The sequence below is a fragment of the Python bivittatus genome, unplaced genomic scaffold (assembly GCF_059951505.1).
Source record: "Python bivittatus isolate LINGU-HERP-01145 unplaced genomic scaffold, Pbiv_v1 ctg000020_np1212, whole genome shotgun sequence".
NCBI lineage: Eukaryota > Metazoa > Chordata > Lepidosauria > Squamata > Pythonidae > Python > Python bivittatus.
In genome coordinates this window covers 78,100,677-78,126,279 of record NW_028277030.1, presented here as the reverse complement: position 1 = coordinate 78,126,279, position 25,603 = coordinate 78,100,677, and the positions used below count along the sequence as shown (strand labels likewise).

The following is a 25,603-nucleotide window of genomic DNA, read 5'->3' as shown; positions in this document are numbered from 1 at the left end:
AGATGTCAAACCAAAAAACTACACCAACCTCTTAAATTTTCTTTCAGGATTTATTTTTTTTTTACTACACTGAATTATTTTATGTAGAGCAAGAAGTGTAAAAACCTGTTGGGCAACAAAAGGCATGAGATGACTTTGTTTTAATTGGAGATATTTAAAAACAAAAGAGGCCATGCCTCCAGGTTTTTTTGAAGAGCAAAATATTAGAAATTACCACAGTAAAATAAGGCAAATTATTCTGAAAAACAAAGTCATTAAGAAATACAATAAGAGTTAATTTACAAATTTACTTTCATTTTCAGAACCTGGTATGTTGTGGATATTTTTATGGAAGCTGAAACAATTGCTCTCAATATTGCTATAAATCGGTCTCAAAACACATACTAAGTTTCCCCATTGAACTTTCTATATTTGGATCCAATACTTTTGAAAAACCATTGGGTATAATGTTTAAGTTAACTCTTAAGTTAGTGTGTAGCCAGAAGCCAAATGAAAAAAAGAAAAAGATTAACGACTGGCATGATATATGTACAAATTACCAGTATAAATGTTACTGTCTCCATAGTTATTTTCATATTAATCCAGTTATATGTAAAAATTTCCCTCACTTATTTACTTACAGATCTTCTTTGTACTCAAGACAGTTTGAGCTCTGTGCATGAAAGAGTACATTAGGATAATCCAGGAAAATAAGATTATATTTATATCTATACTTATACTATACTTAGGTTATTGAGGCCATGGTTCCTAATAAGATATATACTTTTTTCCCGAGTATATACTATTCCAGACTATTCCAAAATAATTGGAATTGGAATATTTTCCATGTTAAAGTCATTCCTCCACTCCTTTTGCATAGATCCTTAAGAAGCCCAGTCTAGCAATCTTTTGTTCAGATCATGGCTCCTCAGAGCAAGACTGTGAGGTCCATTAAAAGTGATCTTTGGCAGAATTAATTCAATTCTAGCTTCATTTGATTAAGGTTTTAATTTTCTAGAAGTGATCCCTCATCCATAGCATCCTTAAAATCATACGTTTTGTTCATGCTTTATGATCCAGATTTCAGTTGCTGCTGTTTCTGTACTATGTTTCTCATTCATAGTATCCAGATGTGACAAGCTGCAGCTAGAAATGCTACAGTGAACTGACCTATATTGCATCTATTCATCTGCAAATACAAAGCAGTTTGTGCCATGCAGTATAAATCAGTGGCAGCTGTGATTATATTTTAACTTCCTCAGGTCATGTCAGAAGAATATTCAGTCTGTTAGGTGTATATCTGCCTTTTGCTGGAGTGTTCTCTATATTCCATACTCCAGATTATGCTGTACAAATTTGGAAAACTGTCACCCAAACTGAAGCTGGAACTGAAAGGCTCACAGGCAGAGATTCAGAGACATAGATTGACAAGATAATTTTATTACAATTATTAGAAAATATGTTAGTATGAAGAAAGCCAACAACTGCAAACCGTGGGATTCAAGCTAGAAAGATGGAGAGAGAGAAAGAGAGATGAGAGCCAAGATTCAAATCTTACTGTATGTTTCTTTCTCCCAGTCATGTGTCATAATGGGTTGAGAGCCATTCATTTTGGGACTGAAGTAGTGGTTGATGCCGGTAATCGACTACAAAAGTCTCACCTCAGGCTCTCTGCTTCTAATTTTGCCCTCACAGAAGCACCAGCAGCTCATACTAACCCTGATGCAATTAACTGGAATGCAATTGTCCATGGCACTTTGTTCCTCTCTAGCCCATCTTTTGGACAATTGCTTTAGAAATTATAAACGTAACATAAAATGGCTTGCTATATATACCAGTTGTGAGCCTAGCTGACAAAAGCACATGTAAAAGAGGAGAAAAATAAAGAAAAACGTCCATGTCTGGTTAAAACTGGTTATAGGAATGTATTTTTTTCATGTACCTCTTTTGTAGTCTTTGCTAAGAGGCTGCTATTTTTACTTTCACTTTCTGTACAGCATTCTGAAGCTAGGATTCTAACTCTTTATATATGATGATTAGAAACCTGACCTGAAGCACTTGAATTAAAGGGTTAAGCAGCTACTTCTGTATTATAGTAGCGTTCTTTTGCAATCCTTATTTGCTCTGCCAGCCAGGTAGTCAACTTTAAGCGGGTCTAATCCTAAATGTGTATTTGCTGAAGAAGAGAGGCCTTGATATTTGGATTTTAGCTTTAAATCAGCTTGTGTGGGTTTTTATTCTAAATAAAACTTGGATGCAATCCCAGTTGTTGCTCTGCTTAAGCAATTACAAGGAATAGGTATTTTATAACCCCATACAAAAACAAACATGCTACTTGTAGCATGTTTATTTTTGCTATATTTGCATAGCACACATTCCTGGTAAAGCCAGCATATTAGAACAGCAAGAAGGAAGTAACAGTGTTTGTTAGCCTTGCATATTATTGTCTGCTCTGTTAACTACTGTATATTCAAACTGAAGAGAAACAGCAGGGTTCTTTTTTTTTTTTTAACACTTCCAGTTATCACATGACCTCATTTCCCTGGTATGTACTATCTGGAGACGTTCAGCTGGTTTTAGTGCCTTGCAGAAAGGCGACAGAATAAATTATTCCTCCTTTCCCTCCCGTTCTCAGCAGAATTCTGTGTGGAAATTGCTTGTCTTTGTTACCAGCTTAGTCTCCCTGTCTGTGATAAGGGAACAGTTCATTTGCAGAGCTGTCTCTGTTAAAGGGTTAAGCGCTCAGTGTGATGCAGCCTGACTTGTTCTTTTTTCCACAATCAACATCCTGTGGTTCAGCTATTGCTGTGGCTAATATGGAGCGTCTGAAACATAGAACTGTGATTTCATTGGCTGATCTTAAAGAAGCAAGCCAGTCTTTCTAACGGAAGCAGAATTGCTGCTAGCTCTTACTTCTTAAGGCCTTCACTGATCTGCGGTTTTCTCAGGAACTGGCACAGAAGATCAAAGGTTACCAAGAGCAAATCGCATCTCTGAATTCCAAGTGCAAGATGCTAACGATGAAAGCCAAGCACGCCACTATGCTGCTGACAGTGACAGAAGTAGAAGGGCTTTCAGAAAGAATGGAGGAGTTGGATGCAGAAGAAATGCTTCCTGCACACACAGCTCACCCATCTGTAGTGATGGTAAGCAGTGACCATGAAATTTACATTTATCTGATGGGATCATTATTTGCAGTATTGCTTCTTACACTATTATGATAAAGAGTATTGCAATCCTTCAGGTTGTTTACTTGCTTTTAGGAGATGTCTGAATATTGTAGAGTAAAACGCACTGAACTCAGTTTATGCCAAACAGCAATTATATACAAAGTGAATAGAAATCAGCCAGGTATCTTTGTGTGGGAGAAGAGATTGGGGGGAGGGCATAATTCAGCCTTTTAAAATATGTTTACTACATATCAGTACTAAATTCAGTAAATTGTTTACTGTAAATAACAAGTTAGGTTGAGGCTTATACTTCTAATAACTCATTTTTAAGAAATATTATGGCTTTTATGTCAAATGCAGATTGGATGTCTAAATGCAGAACTGAAGAAGAATTTAAATTAAAATGTTACATTATGTATAAATCATTTAAACATCTGCACCAGTGGTAAATGGTTAAAGAAGTTTATACTAAAAATGTTTTATAGATAAATAAAATGTTTCAGTGTTAACTATTAACAGTAAACAGAAAAGCATCCATCGGAGGAGTGTATTCCTTTCTTAGGCTCTTAAATTAAAATCAAAAGCTTTTATTACAATCGTAGATCAGAAAACTAAAATTTAAAATATAAACTACAGAACCTAATTAAAAGTATTTGAGGGGGTCTTCATTGTTGCCCAGCAATAGGTGGGAACTCTTCTAGTTATGCCTTGGTTGATGTCTGATAATACAGTAATAGTTTAGTATAAAACTCATCTGTTTTGCCTGGGAATCACTGGAGGAGGTGCTATATGGTACTTTCAGAAATCTCTATAGTAATTGCAGTAAAAGAGGACATGCTTCACTGTTTTTATTTCTCCATTTTTGTTTGCTTCCTAGGCTTTTGTACTTCTGCTCATATAAGATGTCTTAAATGGGTGCTGGGGAAGTTTGATGGAATATGGGGAGGGAGGACAAAAAAACTATGTTAGATTACAGTACTTAAACTCCACTTGCATGACTTGAACACAGCTAAATGATTGTTGTGTTCAGTAGTTTCACATGTTGATCATCTTTTTGCAGTGTTCCTAAGTAGCAGTGGTAGGGGTCTGTGCTTATTTTTGTGCAGAAGGAAAGGCAACAGTGGATGAAATAATGATATAAGGTGGTTAGAACTACTTCAGTGGTATCCATATAAAAGGATGCAAAAATGCACTGATTTTCTTTGTGCTGCTGAATTTCCAGCGGTTACATAAAGGAGCTCAAGCACCCCATGCAACCCCAGTGTTGTAGGTTGATCTGGATGAAAACTGCATTGTCTTTGGCTGTATGTTCTAGTTGTCTCTCTGTAATTTTTCCCACATATTTTCCTTCTTGATAAAATTAGCACCTGTGTTTTATCATTATTGTGGATATATTAGTTTCTAAATAGATCTGTTGTATAAATTCTTCAGAAATTCATCCTTCATCAACTTTACTAACATACTTTTGGTGCATACACAGTGATCAGGAAAAAGAAAAAAGAAGGCAAAAAGAAGAGTCTTCTAGATCTAAATGATTGTGTAAAAGGGATTTTGATAGGCACAGCTAATCATACAGAGGTGGAAAACGTTTTGCCTGCCAAAACCTACCACACTAGTATCAAGATTCAGAATTTCTCTCCTTCTTTATAGTTGATCAGTTTACAAGTTTGAGAAGAAAGCATAGATCCTTATAAAGTGTGTTCTTATGAAACTCCACATTTTTGAAGACATGAAATGCAAAGTCTTTCTTGTATCTGAATGATCTTCCTGTCCTTTGGGATTGCATTTCCCATGGCAGATGACTGCTGGTCGCTGTCACACACTTCTGTCACCAGTTACTGAGGAGTCTGGGGAAGAGGGAAGCAACAGTGAGATTTCTTCTCCTCCTGCCTGTCGCTCTCCTTCACCTGTGGCTAATGCTGATGCTTCTGTTAATCAGGTATCTCCCTCCCAGCATTCATTCATCTGTGCTGTCTACAAACATCTGTGGTCCTCAGTGTGCAGTATCTCATCTGTTCAGTAATGTGGAGATTTTTTTCAGGAAAAAAGAAATCAAAAACTGCTGAGTACAGATCATTCAGGCTTAGCAAATATAGAACCTTTAGTTTATCATTAAGAAATCACCATTCATTCTCATTTTAAAAATTAGTCTAGCATGTCAAAATTGTAAAAGAACCTGAGGAAACACAACCTTATGCTAAAATGTTAGAAATATTTCATTGTCTCTTTGTCTTGTTTCTGTCACTAGATTGTTGCAGAAAGAGGTATGATATTTTCCATTGTTTCGTTTATGCAGGAATAATCCATTTTTTTCAAATGAATTCAGCTGTTTTCTTTGTATCACTTTCTTTTCAACAGAAGAGTTCATGTAGTGTGTATCTGCATATGTCTATACATATGGGGCCAGCCCTTCTATCAGTCAAAAGTATTTTGGTTTCATTTCATATCAAAGGGCCCACTGAAAAGAAGTATAAAATGGAATAAAACAATGAAAGTTTTCTCATTAAGAAATTGTTATAGTTTCCTTAACACCAAGTATATGTTGTGGATTCTGATGTCTCCTTGCATGCACTGCATGTTTGAGATCTTCCCACAGATTTTCAGTAATATTTAACTTGTGGGACTGTGAAGGCCAATCCAAATTTTATCTTTCCTTTAAGTACTTCACAGGTATGTTTCAGAACATTGTCTTGCTGAAATATACAACCTTTTTTCAGCCTCATTTTTTTCACTAAGGTATTTGCTTGAAGGCTAGGACAATCTCCAGGAAAGGTGTTCAGATGTCCAACACCAAGCTCACAGTTCATTGCAAAGGATATGCTGGAAAATTTAGCTGATACTGGAGTAGTTGTCTCCAGGTCTCAGTACAGAGTGTCTCATATAACAATGATCTGCATGAGAGAATTGTCAGAAGCAAATGTCCAAAAGTCATAATAAAGGTCATCATCTCAAGTATGCAAAATAAATCCTTGATAAGCCTGAAATGTTTTGGAACAAAACTTTTGAATTATGAAACAAAAATTGAACTCTAGAACCATAACCATGCAAGATACATTTGGAGAAAAATGGCTGAAGCATTTGAAGAAAGGAACAATTTGCTCTATCATGCTTTGGGGTTGAATGGCAGCCAGTAGCACAGAAAGTATTATGTGGGTGGGAGGAAGAATGGATCCAACTAAATATCATCATAAACTTAGAAGCAAATATCCTATAGTCAGTGAAGAAATTAAATCTGAAAAGAGATTGGCTCTTTTAATTCAAAGATAATCATCTTAATTCAAGATAATTCAAAGCTTACCTCTAAAACAACTATGAAGTACTTAAAGGTTAAAAAAATATAAAATCATTATCAGTGATATTTTAAGCTGTGCCAAAAAATTGTTTAGGAAACAAATTTTACTTGCATTGCAACTAATGAAAAAAAAGTGGGTATCATAAACGTACAGGTAATACCTTAAATTAAATTTATGTTATGTCTGTCATTGGCTTCATGTAAATTTTAAATAGCATGTGACTGTTTAACACTAAGTTCTTCTCTGGCTGGAGAGGTTTCCTGGAACACTGGGATGCAGTGCTATATATGTTTACTTTATCATCCATGTTAAATCAAAAACTGGCAAATTTATAATTCTTCAGTTCTGTGTTTACTTAAATCATCCATAGCCATCTTCAAAGACTGTTCCAAAGTGTGTGTGTGGGGGGAGGAGGTTACATAAAAAATATAGGCAAAAATTATGGGAAGTATTAAAACACCATAAATGGAAACTATAAGACATTAGTACTAAACTAGAGTTTATTGAAATTTCAAGAATAAGTTTCAACTCTTTTGAAAATACAATATTTTGCCTCATGCTCATAGGACATTGCTTATTACCAAGCCTTATCTGCTGAACAGTTGCAGACAGAAGCATCCCAAATTCAGCCTAGCACCTCGATTGCTCAGGAATCCTGTGAACCAAGATTAGAGTCCATTACCAGTACTAAACTGGATGATCTGCAACGTTCTTGGGAAACGCTGAAAAACGTGGTAAGTCCTTTGGTGTAAGGAGGAACGGAACAAATATTACAATTAATGTTGATGGGGATTGATGCTTATGTCAGAGTAAATACTGTACTTGCAAAGACATACATGGTCTAGACTGAAAGTGAGGTTGCATCGAAACTACGAGGAAATTTCCATACAGAAGTTTTCAAGGGCCTTGAATAACCTCTTCAAGTTCAATCAAATTCCAGAAGCCACAAAGCACTTTTAAACAATCAGATGAGGCCTGATCCATTCAACACTCCAGGTGCTATTTCTTATGTATCCAAAATAGCACCACCCACAAATAAGGTATTAGCATGCTTGCAGGAAATCTGAAAGGGAAAAAAAGAGGGCAAGACTGGCAAAATGGGGGATGCGGGACTGACCATGTTCTTTGGACATGGAATGCTGTCTTTTGGAGAAAAAAAAGTACAATAAATAAACAGTTTGACATAGCTGATTACCTGGAATATTCAGGAGGAGCAATCCACCATGCAACGTGCTGTTGCAGGTCATATTTGGAGCTTTGGCTGCAGTTTCAAATGTGGCTCCTGGATTATTAATGAGCACTCGATACTGTGTTGCGATTATATTATAACAGTGCAAAACCAGTTGCTCTGGTCCCCAGTCTTTTCTAGACTCAAGCTTAAATCTTATTGTGACCCCTAAAGTCCATCAGGTTTAGTATCAGGGTACTGGGAGGTCTGTTTGCTTTTTCCATATTGGCCATTCATAGATGAAGATTTTCAGTGGGAATCTCCCTCTGAAATAACATAAATTATAACAAAGGGCACTGTGAAATGTTCTTTCTTAAAAGGGATTCACAAAAGGGATTCAGCATCTCTCTTGCTATGTTTTCAATACAAGGCAAAGACTTGTTGATTTTCTGAAGTGTTTTAGCTTATGTTCATTTCATGTGCTTTATATTTAAGTTTTATTTATTTTTTCTTTTTTATCAGCTGCTCTGGAAATATATTTGAAGTGCGGCTTAACAGTACTTGTAATTAGTAAATAGCTTGGCCACTTGTCAGTTTGTAAATAAGTGTCTTCATGCCATCATGTGGATATCTGGGAATAAAAGGCTACGTACCCAATGCCAATAGCATGAATCCATGTGCTATGAGGAGGGTTAATGACAAAAGAAATTACATGAAATAGGAAAACATTAGATTTTGTATCATTAATTTTATCAACCTTAATGACTAATTCTTGAATATTATTAGGAACCTACAACTGTATGAGAAGAATATAATACAGTGTCCATTATAGTGATAATAAAAGCTCAGCCAAAACTCGTGCACATATACTCAGGCTAAAAGCAATTTAATTATAGTTTGAGATTGGGAGCTGTTTTGTAAAGATTTGGCAACATAAATTTCATTGCAATAATGTTTATGAATAAAGTCTTCAGTAGTATGTCTTTTAAAATCCTAAGGTAAAATCACTAAGCAGTAAGTGTATGAAAAACAAAATTACATACTGTATACACATTTAATATATCTGTATACTTCCTTTTTCTTAATCTTTTATTAAGATATTGTTAGTTCAGTGCATTTTGTCATTATTTAATACAGAAGTTTATAAAGGTTTAATCTCTACTTACAAATAATTTTTCCCTTTAGATTAGTGAAAAACAGCGCACACTTTATGAGGCCCTTGAACGACAGCAGAAATACCAAGATTCTCTTCAGTCTATATCAACAAAGATGGAAGCCGTTGAGGTGAAATTAAATGATGCTCTAGAGAGTAATAGGAGTCCAGAAAGCCAGATGGCTGGCCACCAGGTAAAATAAATGAATAAGCAAATTACAGGGTTGCTTCTTGTTCAATTTCAGGTCCCCAGTCTTCAGATCCAACTATATGGCAAAGTTATGTCACGCTTTTTTTCATTCTCTGCCTTCTTTTAGAAAGTGACGAAAGTATTTTTAAAAATCAAGTATCTTAAAAGACAAAGGATATTACTTTAAAGGTATTATGTGTTTGCCAAGTACTCATTTGTTACCTTTGTTTTTACTGTAGTAAAGTGCAGGTAAGGATAGTAGCAAGCCATTGCCAAGGCTGGTGTTTATTTATGTGGAGTTGCCACAAGACTGAATCTAACTCACTGATTTTAAATCAATGAACGTATTGTGGTTATAAATATCTTGATATATCAGTTCCTGATAGGCGTTTTTGGTGTGATTTTATGACTGTGTAATTGTGAGGTGCCTAGATGCTTGTGTGATTGGATACTATAATATCTAAATAAATAAATAAAATCTTGTATTCCTCTGTGGATCACATTCACTGTACTGGATCTGATGACATGGGCTACTCAGAGTCTAGTTTATATTACTCATTGGAACTCAGCAGTTCAAACTTATTAATCTTTTAAGGCATGTTTTTTTTTCAGCGATAATGTAACTAAGTTGGTCCTGTTTAACTTCTATCTTTAATAGGCTTTGATGGATGAAATTCTAATGCTCCAAGAGGAAATAAGTGAGCTACAAACCTCATTAGCAGAAGAACTGGTATCTGAGCCATCTAACACAGATGCTGCTGAACAGTTGGCTCTGCAGTCCACACTCACTGTCTTAGCAGAGAGAATGGCCACTATTAAGATGAAAGCTTCAGGAAAACAGCAGCTTCTTGAGGTACAAGGATGCTGAAAGAAAGTTTTAATTTTACAGTACAGTAAAATAAGTAACATCTTTCAAAGAGGAGCGCAGATATGTTGATGGATTAAGCTGACGTTTTCCACCTCTATAATCAAACAACACCATGGCTGGGTGGTTTTCATTGTACTAAGTCCTGGCTCCTTCATTCTTCAGTTGCATGGTTTGCTGCACACAAGAAACTCCCATTCTGCAATATTGCTGCAGAAGTCACAGTGCTTCTCTTTGTTTTTGCACAGGACAGGTTAACACTTCCAGCATTCTGGTCTGATCTCTGCAGGGTTATGGTTCAAGTAGAATAGACAAGTTGCAGCATGAAAAGTACACCATATCCCTTTTTCAAACTGTTTTTATCAAGAATTAAGAGGGCAAGCTGGCAAATGAGCATCAAAAAAATAAGCAGCTGCCCAGAGTCACTTTGTGTGAGATGGGCGGATGAATGAATGAATGAATGAATGAATGAATGAATGAATGAATGAATGAATGAAACTGGTTGATTTGTATCTTCTCTGCTGGTGAGGAAGCTCTAATGCTAGTGGCACTTTTATTCTGATACTATAAATTGTTTATCGCAAAAAGTTAATATTCCTGTCTCTTCAGAACTTCTCTCCTGGGAATTCTGGACTGGGTAAATTAATCTCTCAAATTGTTGTCTTCTCCTTGTACATTGCCCCAACCCCTCTTTGGTGATCTTCCATTACCCAGGAATGTGCACATCTTTAGAAGTCTGAAACTACTTTAATACAACTTTGCTTGCTAGCCATTTTCTCCCTTTCTTTCTCTCAGTCCAATAACTCCCTTCCTGCCAGCTCTTTAGCCCATTTCAACTTCCTCCCCATTCTCCATGAGAAACTCAGTGTGTGAAAAACCCTTATCTTTTTCTATCCTGGCTACCTTGCAGGTACCTTGCAGGTCTAGGAGATCACATCAGGATAGCAGACATTTATTTGCTCAATTTTGTTACATGTATCCTTAAATTTAGTTTTCTGTCCATTTGAAAACAAATACATTGCAAATAATGGCTTGCAATTCCCAGGAGAAACTCAATGAGCAACTAGAAGAACAGCGTCAAGAGCAGGCTCTACAAAGATATCGCTCTGAAGCAGATGAACTTGATCACTGGCTACTGGATACAAAAGCATCTCTAAACACTACATTGATGATTGATGAGGAGCCTATGGATATGGATTCTCAACTGGTTGACTGCCAGGTAGAAAAAAATATCTTCATGTTTAAATATTATTTCTGCTGTACTAACAGAGATTTTTTTATGTGTTACTAAATTAAATATTACCCACAAAAGTAATGCTATTTTTCATTGATTATGTGCCATCAAATCACTGTCAACTCTTAGCAACAGGCATACTATAAGGCCAGTTATATTTGTCTCAAAATTAAATTACAGGGTTTTATTTCTTGTAACAAATTAGGTATGGTAATAGATAATGTAAATATATGTTTTAATCCCAATAATTTGTTATCATATTGTCTTGTTTATTTTTCTCTTCTAGTTATTTGAATCTATACATAACAATTTCCAAAATTTGCCATGAGTTCTAAAGTTGAGCAAAGTTGCTTTTCAAATTACACTGTATACAGTGTACAGAAAATACAGTGTTTTGTATCTTAATATGATACCCAGTTATATTAGAAAGATGAAGTTGAATGTGAATGTGAAGTTGAATGTGGGTGATTTGTTCAGGTTTAAAATATCATACAATAAAGTCTAGTTATAGTGGAAATAATTTTTTTAATGATTCAGTAGTGAAATTTTTATGCTTTAAACTAAGAAGAGTTATAATAATTTCTGAAAAGAAAAAATAATTTTTGTAAATTAAAGAAATTTAAATTCTAGTTAGTTTAAATTATGATTTGTTGAAACAAATAAAGGTCAATCCATGATTTATGGTCATGGTTTGTTTAATAATCCACAGAGTATTCAGAAAAGTTTCTTCAGTTCTTACATATTAATAAACTCCAGGTATTTTAAAAAGGGAAGAAAATCCTTCTAAGCTCTAAATGATTGTCCTATTGGAGAATAGCATATGAACTCAAGACTTTGTTTTGTTTAAGCAAAAGTGAGGATTATTGTAAAATTTGAAACAAGTCACTAAATTATTATTTGTGAACTGATTTACATGCAAAAACAAGAGATAATCTATGAAGAACCTAGTAAACTTGTATTAATAGAAACAAAACAATGTTTAATAGGAAGATAACTTAAAAAGGGGGGGTTGACTTACCTGTTTCATTTTACCTGTTTCTTTATTGTAGTGGGAGAGAGTAATGTCATATGTGTCATGACACCTTTGCACATGATAAGAATGTTGTAGTTGTGTCATGTCACAAATATGTAATTTGCATCGTTTTAACATCACTGTAATTTCTACCAGACACCTATGCATTATATAATTGCCTTTAAGAATAGTTTTAGACAAACTGCTAGCATACCTCAAATCGATGTCAACATCAGAATTCCTATAAAAATATAATGTGATTCAAACAGCAAATTATTTAACACAGAAATCTTTAAGCTTGTCTGTCACAAAATATTGGCACTTATTTAGCACTGTGTATAAATAAATTGTCTGCATTTCAAAATAAATACGCCAGAGATTTGTCCCTTTAAGTCGCTTTCTAATGAAAGAAGATTATGTAGAGGATCTTAGGCCATTTGTGCACCAATCAGAAAGATCCACTGTGAGAAGAAGCTTACCAATTCAACAGAGCAACGAGGGAAGGAAGGGTGAGAAGTGCAGAAGTACACCATGTAGAAGAATTGTCTGCATTTCAAAATAAATACATCAGAGATTTGCCATCCTAACTAAATGAGATCTGCCTATTCCAATAACCTAGGGATGACGTTGTCTGCCGTATTGCTGCACTAAAGAAATGGAATAGAAATAAGCATATAAGCAACAGTGACATCCAACATATACTGTATTTGTTACTTATATCCTTATAGTTACCTTTTTGAAGATTTTTTTACAAGTGAAAAATAATGCAAAATATCTTAAGTATATTTCTGAGAAAATTGCAGAGAAAACACGGAGCAGTAGCATAAATTTGGCTTGCTCTTAGTTGAAAATGAGGAGGTAGGCTTTTGATGGATGCTTCGGGATGTATGAATTTGCTTCGTTGTTTTTGCTGCTGCAGAATATGCTTGTGGAAATTGAGCAGAAGGTAGTGGCTTTGTCTGAGCTGTCCGTACAGAATGAAAACCTTCTCATGGAAGGAAAAGCTCAGACCAAGGATGAGGCTGAGCAGCTGGCCCTGAAACTCAGAACGCTAAAGGGAAGTCTTTTGGAACTACAGAGAGTCCTTCATGACAAGCAGATCAACATCCAGGTAAGGAGCTCTTTTTAATTGGTTTTAATGATATTCTTTGGATTTATATATAGGAATTGGGGAAATAATACAATGTTTACTGTTAAGAATCTGAACTCAGAGTAACCTTTCTATTTTTTGTAATGTTTGACATAAGTAAATAACAAACTGCCTGAACTGATTTACTTGCTCAGTTTTATTCCCCACCTTCTACTTTTCTGTGTAAAACACACACACACACACATACACACACACCTTGAGTCAGTTTTAACTCCTGGCAACTGCTTGGACCAGTCCCTACAGTTTTCTTGGCAAGATTTTTAGAAGTGGTTCACCCTTGCCTTCTTCCTAGGGCTGTGACTGGCCCAAAGTCTGGCCCAAAGTCACCCAGCTGGAAATGGGACTGGACTGTGGTTTCTAGTCTGGTGCCTTAACCACTGTACCAAACTGTCTCTCCTTCTTCTATTCTGCTGAGTATTATTTGTTTCTGGACAAATGTTCAAATATTGTGGCCTTGGCAAAATAAATCAGCATTAATCAAATCATATGTCAGATATAGCTACTAATCCTTCTTCTTTTTAGTTATGTTTTAATTTAGGGTTTTATGTGTTTATATATTTATGTTCTAATGTTTATTGTGAATCACCCAGAGTTCCCCCATTGGGGGGAGATGGGCGGTTGAAAAATTTAATAAATAAATAAATAAATAAATAATTCATTGCAGTTAACTGGTTAAAATCAGAGAGAAGATGGCAGACAATGTTTTATTCTAATACAGCATTTTTTTGTTTACATGGCTAGGAAAATGGGTAAGCAGAGGCTTCATTAGTAAGGTCCTTTAACTGAGTAAGGGTGCGTGTTTTAATTTTGGAGTTTGTTTGATGTAATAATTCAGTTTCAATATGGATGTCTCACTGATCATTATGAATAGAATACATGCATGGACTTGCCTATGCACATTAAGGCTTCCCACTTCTTCTCAACATAGCTTTTGAATTAGGACATCATCTGCCAGGTTGGTTGGTTGGCTTATTTCTACATAGAAGAGTTACCATGTTGAATGAGCAGTTCATTCATATACATTACCATTTCAAACCTCTTTTTAAAATATCTGTCCTTGGGGTAGGTCACTAACTTTAATTTACTGTGTTCACAGTCTGATGTTTTATCACATTCATAGGAATCCATGAAGGTGAGGAAAAGTGACAAAATGTCATTTTTTTCAGCATGCTGGTTTGTTCCAGACATCTGTTGGCACATGAGTCCTATTATATATTTAATTCTTAGTTAGATGATAAAGCATAAGATATTTTTCAGGGATAGTAACCAGAGGCTTGCAGTTCCTGAAGAACAGTAGTAAAACTTACTTTTGGCCAGTGTGCCAAATCACATTGCCAGATAAAATAGAATATTAAAATTAGGAATACCATTCTTTTTTAATTCCAACCCTGATCTAAATTAGTGACTTAAAAGCTCATGTAATTTCAGATATTGATCTTGAAAAACCCTGCAAATAATAAGGTGAGACATGTGGAAATAATTTAAGAAGCTGTTCTGAGTAATTTGATACAGATTTGACTCTGAATGGCATGAAATAGGCATCATTGTAACAAGGTACAGTAAACAAACTTCTTGCATTCCCAGATTAATTCATCATATTTACAAAGAGGTCAAATAGAGCTGTGTCTTTAAAAGATGAGATTCTGTCCATCAAAACAAGCCACCTCTTGCCACATCTACCTCTTTTCTACCCAAAACCCCCATACTTGCCTTAGATACCTTGCCTTCTGAGTAAACTTTCTTTAGAAACCCAGATTGCCATTTTAGAAGCCTTTAATCTGGATATTAATCATCATGCTAAGAACTAGAAAAGTTGCACTTCAAATAGCAATCCTGTTTTCCTAAATCCATATTCTGCTTGTATTTCCTACTCACATCCACCCCTTTTTTTCTTCATTAAAGCAGGGAGCTTTGCAGGAAAAGGAGGAGTGTGAATCAGATCTGGTCACAGCTCAAGATCCCAGTGTCCAAGAGTGGTTGGCTCAGGCCCAGACAACCCGTTCACAACAGCAGCTAAGCATCCTACAAAGACAGAAAGTGAGCGTGTTGTCCTGAATAAACGCAAATTTTAAATGTGTTTAGAGATTTTGATTGTGTTTATTTCTGCATGGATATATGTAGACGATTAAGGAATGATCTTAAACTCTTTTTACTCATTAATCATGAATGAGGCTCTGTGTAATTGAGGTACAGGATGTCTATGTCAGTAACACTCTTCTCAACGTGGTGTGGCTTTCCTAGCCCCTCTTCCTGTTTTCATATAGAGAGCCTGGATATCTGCAGTGGATAAGCCTGAATGTGTAAATTTCTGAACACAGTCTCCAGCCCAAACTGGAACCCTATTCATTTTGGAATTTATAAACTGTAGAGGTCTTTGCATGCTGTTTCCAATTGTGAATATCTATAATAAATGTATGACTGGACCAATTAAACCATACGACACTGAAGTACAGCCTATAATATACAGAGACTTCCATTACTATAAATAAGATTCTCTGTTACTATTACTCTGTTACTTCCATTATTATATAATAAGGCCTTACTATATAATAACAATTGTTGCCACTATAGACTAATACAGTTCTCCTCCTACAATCCTTCCACAGTGGTTCTGTTGCATCCTGTAATCTTTTCCATTTTTTAATATGCAGCATTTTAATGTCTGCTCCAAGCACTTTACAGTATTGTTATTTTTGTTGGACCAATTAGAGAACAGACAAATGTAGCCTCAAGACAAATTTTGATAATGTGTATAGGTGAGAGATGAAATAATCTTCCTGGAAATTATGAAAGCTGCTGTATGTCAAATCTTGTTACAAATCTTGTACCTCTTTTTCTTCATCATGACAAATAGCAGTTTGGTATGATTTTGTTCAAAAAAGCTTAGAATGAAAGGGCTAAGGGTTCTTCCCCAAAGAACAAAGCCCTAATCTGCTTCATTTCTCTCCTATTGCTGCTTTTACATTATAGAAACTTACAGGAAATTGCTCCCAGCCATACATGTCTCTAGTTTATTCCTTACTTTACTTTTTTTGAAGGGATGTGTCCTGTACTTAATTATATGCCTACTATCTGAGTATGTAACGCCTCTGAGAATGGATAGACAGGAGGCACTATCATCTTTCTCATTGCATTGGAAAAGCTGTGGGAGAAAGGGCATTCCAAAATTAGGAGAACCTAACTGTAGTTCATATAATTCTGTCAGTGGCTCTCTGGAAAAAATCAAACTGACTATTGAAAAACATATACATACATTGATTTCAGTTCATTTTTTCTTTCTACGTAAAATATTTCCAAACAATTATAACGCTAGTTTTCATTAATAGAAATATATTTTTAAGGCAGTTGCCTTTGTTTATTTTTTTAGGAACTAGAGAAAGAGCTAGCAGAGCAAAAGAATCTACTTCGTTCAGTGGCAAGTCGCGGAGAGGAAATTTTATCTCAACAGTCATTTTCAGATATGCCTTATTCTAGGTGAATATTTATGCTTAAATACTTTATCTTCGTTGATAACGAGACTATGTAAAAAAGAATAGTTTACATTTAAAATAATTAAATTCAAGTGTTTGTCAAGTGCAGACTAAGTATATAAGTATTTTTTTCTGTCTCACCATTTTTAAAAGAATGATAAGATGATATACATAAGATTGAATGAATCTGTGAGGGTCTCTTTAGACAAGGCTTCCCTGAATTGAGGCTCTCCAAGATGGCTATGCACTGGGGATTCCTGAAATTATAGTATCACTATATCTGGAGGAGAAAATTTCAGGAAGACTGCTTCAGACATAAATCTCAAAGCAATGAGGTTCATTTCTTATGGAAGGCTCCAAAATTCAGGCAGTGCTGGCTTAATGACCACAACAGGGACTGGAAAATTGATTGTTAAGTGGGATGGTCATTAATTAAGTTACCACGTGACTGGACCTAATTTTATGACCATTTTTACAATGGTCGTTAAGCAAATCACGTTGTTAAATGAATCACATGGCCGTGGAGTCCTTGGGGTTCTCTGAGCTTGGTTCTTTTCTTGCAAATGTTTCATTACCCAGCTAGCTAACATCTTCAGTGCTAAAATGGGAGGGGGTTTGCTCTCTATTTATATACTGTGGCATGCCTTGCCAGTGCTGGTGGGGGTGGGGGGTTTTTTTGTTCCTCTGGTAGTTCCTTGATTAGCATAGGTTTACTGTTTGATTGTGTGCCTCGTGGTAACCTTTGCTTATCTAGGTGATGATTGCTGGTGAGGCGATCTTCTGGTCTTTTGTCTCTTTTGAATAGTATGTAGATGCTGTTTATCTCTATGTGTCTGTTAATTGCTGCCTTGTCTGAATACCAAGCCTCCAAGAATTCTCTTGCATTTTTGGATTTAGCTTGATCTAAAATGCTGACAGTTTCCCAGTTAAAACTATGGTTAAGTCTGTCCATCTGTTGTGAGATTAAGGAGTTTTCATCATGTCTTCTGACTGCTAGCTGGTGCTCGTGGATGTGCTGTGTCAGTCTTCTGCCTGTCTGTCCTACATAGTGTTTGTTACAGTCCTTACATTGTATGTTGTAGATGACTCCTGTTTTTCCTTCTTGTGCTACTGGGTCTTTTGGTTTACTTAAGCACAAACACATTGCAGCAACCCAGAACAGCAGAAAAAGGAAACAGACCACCTATGCAACATCTTCCAACAAAATGGATATCCATGCAACTTCATCAAAAAGTGCCTGACCACTCAACCTACTACAGCACAACCAACACAAGCTATGAAAAGGATCACATTGCCATACATCAGAAACATCTCAGAAACCACCATTACAACCACATGGCATCTCTGTAGCACACAAACCAACAAAATCACTCCAAAATATCTTAAGTGAACCAAAAGACCCAGTAGGACAAGAAAAAAAAAAAAAGCTAAATAGTATCTACATACTATTCAAAAGAGACAAAAGACCAGAAGATCGCCTCACCAGCAATCACCACCAGGCACACAATCAAACAGTAAACATATGCTAATCAAGGAACTACCAGAGGAGCAAAACAAAACCCCCACCCCCACCAGCACTGGCAAAGCATGGCACAGTATATAAATAGAGAGCAAACCCCATCCCATTTTAGCACTGAAGATGTTACCTAGTCGGGTAATGAAATGTTTGCAAGAAAAGAACTAAGCTCAGAGAACCCCAAGGACTCCACAGTTCAACCCTGAGCTACACATATTTGCCTCTATTGGAATCACATGGCCGTTAAGCAAATCCAGATTCCCCAATGAATGCTTTTTGCTAGAATTTGCTTAATGACCATGTGATTCACTTAACAACCATGGTGTTAATGACTGTCATAAAAACCTTAATGACTGTCATAAAAGAGGTCACAAATCGCGATCATGTAACCGTGGGGGTTGGTGCGATGGTTTGTGATGGTCGTAAGTGTGAGTACAGGTCATAAAGCACTTTTCCGAAGGCTGTTGTAACTTCAAACGCGTTGAACAAATGGTCATTGAGCAAGGACTACCTGTAGCATTTTTCAGCATAGTTTAGGATAAATTTATTGTACCTGAAAACTTTAGCCTTAGCAACTCATTAATATTTACTATATTTAATTTACAACTCCTCTTGAATTGTTAGATTAATTTAAAATAAATTTATTACTTAGCTCCTTTATATTATCAATATGGAAAATGGTTTTAAACAGCAATATAACATCATCATGATCATTTTAAATTTATTGGCCACCCAACTCCAGTGGTTGATAGATTAATACCTCATTTTAATGGAACAATTAAGGGTGGGGTTATCTGTTATTCATTAATGTCCTCTGCATTGGAAAGAAGGACATTGGGGGGATTTACATAATTTGCATGAAGATATTATCATGCAAATGGAACAGATTACATCATTTGTATTCAGTTATATAATTTGTATTTCTGTAATGATGGGGGGGGATAAATCATTTAGGTGATTTGCATAATGAAATGATATAAAATGAGGCAAATGGTGTCATTTGTGTAACAATGTAAATCGCATTACAAATTTGATCCACTGTATGCAAAGTCCATTGCATCAAGTTCCAGCAAAACAAGTTTCCCTCTAAAGATATTTTGCAATTTTAGTCTGGAAGTGCTTCAGATATCTGCATAATTCTTTGTATAGCCAAAAGCAAGTATTGTGGAGGAGAAGAGAGCTGCCACCAAGCTCATTGTCAGGTCCTGTTATATGAAAATTTGTATCCTCATGTAGTGCCTTCCAACAATCCACCCTAATTTGCATGATTTGAGAAGTCAATGAAATTCTGATGGTTTTCTGTTCATATGAAATGCTAACTGTACAATCACTGTAATTCCACCATCATGATTTGTATTTATATTTCATATGATAGCAGGAAGCCAGATACACTAACGGAAGAGCTGAGCTTAGAAGGGGAAAAGCCATCAGTTGAAGATCAAATGAAAATGAAATGGGAAAGCCTTAATCAAGAATTCAGCATTAAGCACAGGCTTCTGCAGAATGCACTGGAACAAGAACAAAAGCAGCCAGTAAGTAGCCTTTCAGAATTATTTTTGGCATTTTTCACATGAACAGTATTAAAGGTGTAGCTTAGCAATGTTTCTTACGCAGAATGTAAAAGAAAAATCCATCTGACATCTAACTATTGCAACACAGCTTATGTGGGGCTGCCTCTGAAGACACTCAGAAGCTGCAGCTGGTGCATCAGGCAGACTGCTAGCAGGGGCAACCGTCTGTTCTAAAATTACCCTTATCTTGAGGTTGCTGCACTAGATTCACCATTTCACGGTGCTGGTTATTATCTATAACCACATATGATGTAGTATTTAGTTATTTTAGTGACTGCTTTACCAAGCGTGATTATAGCCATCTGGTCCAAACTTTGAAAGAGGGCCTGCTGAAATTTCCACTCCCATGTGACAATGAAAGAGTTATGAACCAGAAGGCAAGTGCCAAGCTTTTGGCATGCAATTTTCCTGGAGTTTCATTTAATAAGGTTTATTGTAAAGGAATGAAATAAGATTTCAGAAATTTCAGCAACTGGACTGTTTTCACTTTAAAAACCAATTTATCTCTCAGCTTTTAAAGATAGAGACTTTTTCAGATTTTTTTACTCAAGTACCCCCTGTGAATGGGCAAGGAGATTAATAGTTTCCCTGATCAAAAATAAATATTCAGATATGAGTAAGGCCTGCTGTGGGGTTAGAGAATGTGCAGATGGTCAGTACATCTCTCTTAGGTTCTGAATTACAGCAGACCAACTCAGTAATAGCCCCCACATTATACAAGAAGATACACAGAGGAACGTCCACAGCTAATCAAGATTAGGAGGGTTTTAACAATCTTCTAGAATATTAGAAGTGGAGAAGCCATTCATGTTCCATAATCTGTGGCCGTCTTGTCCAAGAGTTGCCAACTTGTACAAATTCCATCAGCCTTACAAAGATGACAGCCTCTCAGGAGGACTTCTCGAGATGATCAGGCCAGGTAGTGGAGTTGGCTTGGGCAAGGCAAATTATAATGTTTGAATTGTTGATTAATAATGCTGTCCTTGTAGTTTGCTGTCTAGTGTTTTTCAATTGGGTCAGTATACAAATGCTGTTAAATAAATAAATATCTAAACAACCCTAACAGGATAAGGAAAAGAAAAAAAAAGTTTCATTTATTTTTCTCATGTGTCTGAAATACTTTAATCATCGGTTTTCCCCCCAACAGGTTTACAGTAGACCAAACAGGCTTATGTCTGGCATGTCGCTGCACAAAGAAGAAGGGCAGACTCAAGATAAAACATCAGTTAAATCTTTATTGGTTGGTTTGAATGAGGCTTTTAAAAGTGTTCCTTCCCAGGTAGAATATTTTGTTTTGTTCATTTAAAAATCTTACAGTTTTTTAGAGTAAGTTATACAAGTTTTAGTTGATTTTTAAAAATTATATAATTGCAAACTCTTCCCCCCCCCCATCTCTCTCCAGATATTTAACTAGAGTAACAGTCTTGTCTCTTTTCCTTTTTGTTCATTTATTCAGGCTAGAGGTGCAGAGAAGGAGAGTCTGCAGTTTGAGCAAAAGCTATTCAGTGGCGTTTCAGCCACCTCATCCTGGCTAGATGGTGTTGAAGAACATTTGTTGGTTGCCACGGCCCTATTACCAGAAGTGACAGAAACTTGCCTTGATAATCAAGAAGTAAGAGAGCCATTAACCCATCAGTTAAATTTGACCCTTTTTCATTTACTGAAAGATAAGGCTATACAAGATATGTTTATCAGCATTAATCATGAAGAGTAGATGCAAAAAACCTTTGCACCTTTACTGAACCTTATGCCAGAAAAGGGTATTTCATTTGCATTAAAGTCAGTCCCTAAGGTATATCATAACATTTATGAAACTAACTTCTGTGTGGTTGTGGCAGACATCTGCTGATGAAAAGTGTTCCATTGTTAGGGAAAAGGTATAGTGCTGCCCTTTGCACTCCTAGACTATAAATCAAAGTAGACCAAGTCATTTCCAGGTATGACCAAATTGGTTTCTTAGACTGTAGCAACACATACATTATCCAAAATAAGCCATAGAGTAAGAGGCCACAGGTATACCACTCTTTGGAAAATAAATGAACAGCCTATGTGATTTGTTGAAACTATGATTCATATACTCAAGAGAGAAATGAGATATTGTGACCATCCTTCTCACCTAACATTTACCATGAGCTTTTAGAACCATTGGATTTGGATAAATTTGTTTAGATTTGAGATATAATTCTTATAGCTACTCCTATTGCTAATATGAATAAGAAACATGTTTTGTGGGGGGGGGAACATACAGGTGGTCCTTGGGTTATGACGACCATTGGGACTGGAATTTCCATCACTAAGCAATGTGGTTGTAAAGCACAATGTCACATGACCACATTGGTTAGCAACAACAGTCCCAGTTGCAGTTATAACCCCAGGACCACACGGGTTGTTAAACAGGAAGAGGTGGGAGTCCCAGTCAAGGAATACAGGGGGTGCGCGGGTGTTACGGGAGGACTGTGGGCAGGTGCTATGGAGCTCAGGGGGTACACAGGTGCCATGGGGGGTTGGGGGGTGCTGCAGGAAGGTGCTACAGAGCACTGGCGGGTAAGCAGAACTGTGGGCAGGGGGGTGCTGTGGGTGGGCACTCTATGGAGTGTGGGTGGGCAGGGAAGGTGCTACAGAGTATGAGATCCCAGGGATCCTCTGGGGAAAAGCAGCAGGAGCAACTTATGGGAGCAACTTGTGACCTTCCCTGCTGGCTTCCCCATTGACTTTCCTTGTGAGAAGCTGGCAGGGAAGGTTGCAAATGGCAGTGACATGGGGGGTGCGTGGGATGCTGCAGCCGTCATAAGTGTGAGCTGGTTGCCAAGCACCTGAATTGCGATTACATGACCGCAGGGATGTTTACGATGGCCGTAACTCCAAATACCAGTCGTAAGTACCACTCATTCAGCGCCATCGTAACTTTGAACACTCACTGAATGAGTGGTCATAGCCTGAGGACTACCTGTATATTATTTGTTTTCATAATCATCTCTGATCATCTGTTTTTTCAGAGTGTTGATTTTAAGAGCATGTTGTTTTTATTTGAATACATTTTAGTCTCTTGCTAAAGATATCAAGGAAATGACAGAAAAAATGGATAAGAGCAAGGATTTATTTTCTCACATGTTTCCTGAGAGTGTTGATAATCGAGATGTTATAGAAGACACTTTGGACTGTTTGCTACAGAGATTAACATTACTAGAGACACTAGTAAACCAAAGATGCCAGCATATGAAAGAGAGACTCCAGCAGATACTGAATTTTCAGGTAGATTCTGTCCTATTCTCTTAAGAATTCCTCTGTACTGATACATTTTGAAATGTGGGTAATCCAATTATATTTCTGAGAACCAGTTTGATGTAGTGGTTAAGGCACCAGGCTAGAAGCCAGGAGACTGAATTCTAGTCCCGCCTTAGATACAAAGCCAGCCAGGTGACTTTGGGCCAGTCACTCTATCAGCCCTAGGAAGAATACAATGGCCAACTGTAGGGACTCGTTAGGAGTCAGGACTGAGTCAAAGGTACACACAAGACACACACACACACAAAATATATTTCTATAGATGCTGTCTTGCTATCAGAAGTTTATGTAAAAATATGGTAGTAAAAAGACCCAATTGCTGTTTGTGGTATGTCAGATGCTATGTCTGCAATATGTTCAGTCTCAGAATGATCCTCCAGGATTGGGCTCAGTACAAAGATTACCAATTTTTCCAAGGCATATTGAGGTAAATAAGTAAATAAACAGAGATGCCAAAAATTACATGATTGCCATGTCAACATCCCCAGACAAAACTCCAAGGTAAACCTGGTAGCCCTTGTATGAACACAGTGTGAACTTTATTTTCAGAAATGTACTAAGTAGCAAGGCAATAATAGCCACATTGTTCAGCATTACCGACTGTTTTAAAAGTTGACCCAGTGTTAAACAGTTGTGTGGTACTTGAAAATGGGGTGCTTTTCTGAGCTGTTTTGAAAAACTGTTGAACTACAAAGGTGATTCATTAAGTAACAATTTAATGACACACTAGAATTAGCATAGTATTTTTTTCCTGACTAGAGCTATCAGCACGATGTACAGTACAAGTTGAGTGCTGCTAGTCACTTAGTAACTGCACAGGAAGTGGGAATTCCTCTGGTTCACAACAGTCTCTAATGAAGATTTGAGTTAGTGCTCAAAGTTTTTATCACTAGAAAAGTGCCTGTTATCACAAACCACAAGGAAAAAAAGTTGAGCAATAAAAAAGCTTTGGGCAATAATGACAAGCATTTTGTTATTTTCATATAATTAACTTTTCTTTTTTTTTCAATCACCAACAGAATGACCTGAAGTTGATGTTTACTTTATTGGCTGATAATAAGTATATTGCGCTGCAGAAACTAGCAGAAGCAGTTGAACGTCCTGAAACAGAACAAATACAGGTACTATTGTATTTTTATATTCATAAGGTTGAAGAAAGATACAGTATAATGAATACCAAAAAAATTACTTAGAAGATAGTATCCAGAGTACAGGCAGTGCCTGTCAGTATTTATTCTAACGAATAAATAATGCCTAACTTTGAAATACTTTTTGTATGGGAGTAAATAGACATGCCTTTGAAAAAGAATTCTCTTTGGCAGTGTAATAAATTTCAGTAACAATTTAGTTTTCTTTTCTTACATTGTGTAGATTATATGTACAGTATGCACTTACATTTCTTAACCTGACTGAACAGCACTACAGCAGAAAATATATGTAAAATTAACGGTGAATTCTTACTTGGCAAATTAGAGGAGCATTTAAATGTGGACAAAAATAATGAGCATGCTCCTGAAGAAGCCAAAATGTTCACTGAGACTAATAATGGTTCCCACAGCTTGTTATCCAAACGTTTGAGCCTTTCTTTTGTCTTTCATGAATGGAATGCAATCAGAATTCTTCTTTGGCTACATAGCATTGGAAAGTGGTGAATGAATTATTTTCTGTAGGGAGAAAGATTATCTGATACTACTGAACTTCATAGATAGATATAGATACCTTTCTGTTCTTATAAGTGTTTCTCATTGAGAGACTTCTTGTTTTGATTTTAACATTTAACAATCAGACTACAGTTTAGAATGTTATTTAGTTTTAGCTTTATCTCATATAAGTATCAGACCACACTGAGCAACCTCAACATCTCTACTGAATTTCCATTTTTGACATCAAGGGTCCCTGAAATTTAGCTTTCTTTTGATATTACAGTTAAATATTCTTCTTTACATAGGCCATTGAGCAAGTAGAACATGGACTGAAAGAATTAGATGGAGGAATCACTGAACTGAAGAAACGTGGAGATAAACTGCAAATTGATCAATCTTTCATGCAAGAGTTATCCAAACTTCAGGTAACAAAACTATTGGAATGTTTGCAATTCTCAACATAGTATTTGCTTTCCTTTTTGTGCTAATGAATTATGTATACTTTATACATAAGAAATTTATTTAATATGAAACAGATGTAAAATAATTTCAGAGGGTTGCAAAAATCGTTGAGTTTGCCTCATCTGTCAACTAATGTTCAAAAACAAAATTTTGGTGGAAATGTAATGCTCATAAGGAATTAACGTAGCTCATATTTAGCTCACTTATCCTGACTGCCATTACCTGCCCTGAGACTTCCTAGACAGATGTGATGGTAATTGAACTCTTAAAATTATTATGCAAAAGACTCTGTTAAAATCACTTGTTACAATCAGTTACAATACAGTGCAATACAGTACAGTCACTTGCAACAATGAGTTTTGAAATCTCATTTGATCCATCACACAGTGGATTCCTTTAGACAATTTCATAATTCAGTGACTACAAAATGCATTGTTTTGGA

The 25,603-nt window shown here is 36.2% G+C and overlaps 1 protein-coding gene across 1 annotated transcript in view; it reads left to right on the top strand.

Annotated features, from left to right (window-relative positions):
- Positions 1 to 25,603, top strand: part of SYNE1 (spectrin repeat containing nuclear envelope protein 1) — a 246,712-nt gene that overhangs the window by 125,374 nt on the left and 95,735 nt on the right. The window contains exons 80-94 of the mRNA XM_088142170.1: positions 2,928 to 3,125; positions 4,948 to 5,088; positions 7,009 to 7,176; positions 8,796 to 8,957; positions 9,612 to 9,806; positions 10,864 to 11,037; positions 12,984 to 13,175; positions 15,117 to 15,251; positions 16,582 to 16,688; positions 19,576 to 19,732; positions 20,919 to 21,050; positions 21,228 to 21,383; positions 22,814 to 23,023; positions 24,076 to 24,177; positions 25,005 to 25,124. Coding sequence (XP_087998296.1) covers positions 2,928 to 3,125; positions 4,948 to 5,088; positions 7,009 to 7,176; positions 8,796 to 8,957; positions 9,612 to 9,806; positions 10,864 to 11,037; positions 12,984 to 13,175; positions 15,117 to 15,251; positions 16,582 to 16,688; positions 19,576 to 19,732; positions 20,919 to 21,050; positions 21,228 to 21,383; positions 22,814 to 23,023; positions 24,076 to 24,177; positions 25,005 to 25,124 — 2,349 coding nt within the window. The remainder of the gene's footprint in view (positions 1 to 2,927; positions 3,126 to 4,947; positions 5,089 to 7,008; positions 7,177 to 8,795; positions 8,958 to 9,611; positions 9,807 to 10,863; positions 11,038 to 12,983; positions 13,176 to 15,116; positions 15,252 to 16,581; positions 16,689 to 19,575; positions 19,733 to 20,918; positions 21,051 to 21,227; positions 21,384 to 22,813; positions 23,024 to 24,075; positions 24,178 to 25,004; positions 25,125 to 25,603) is intronic.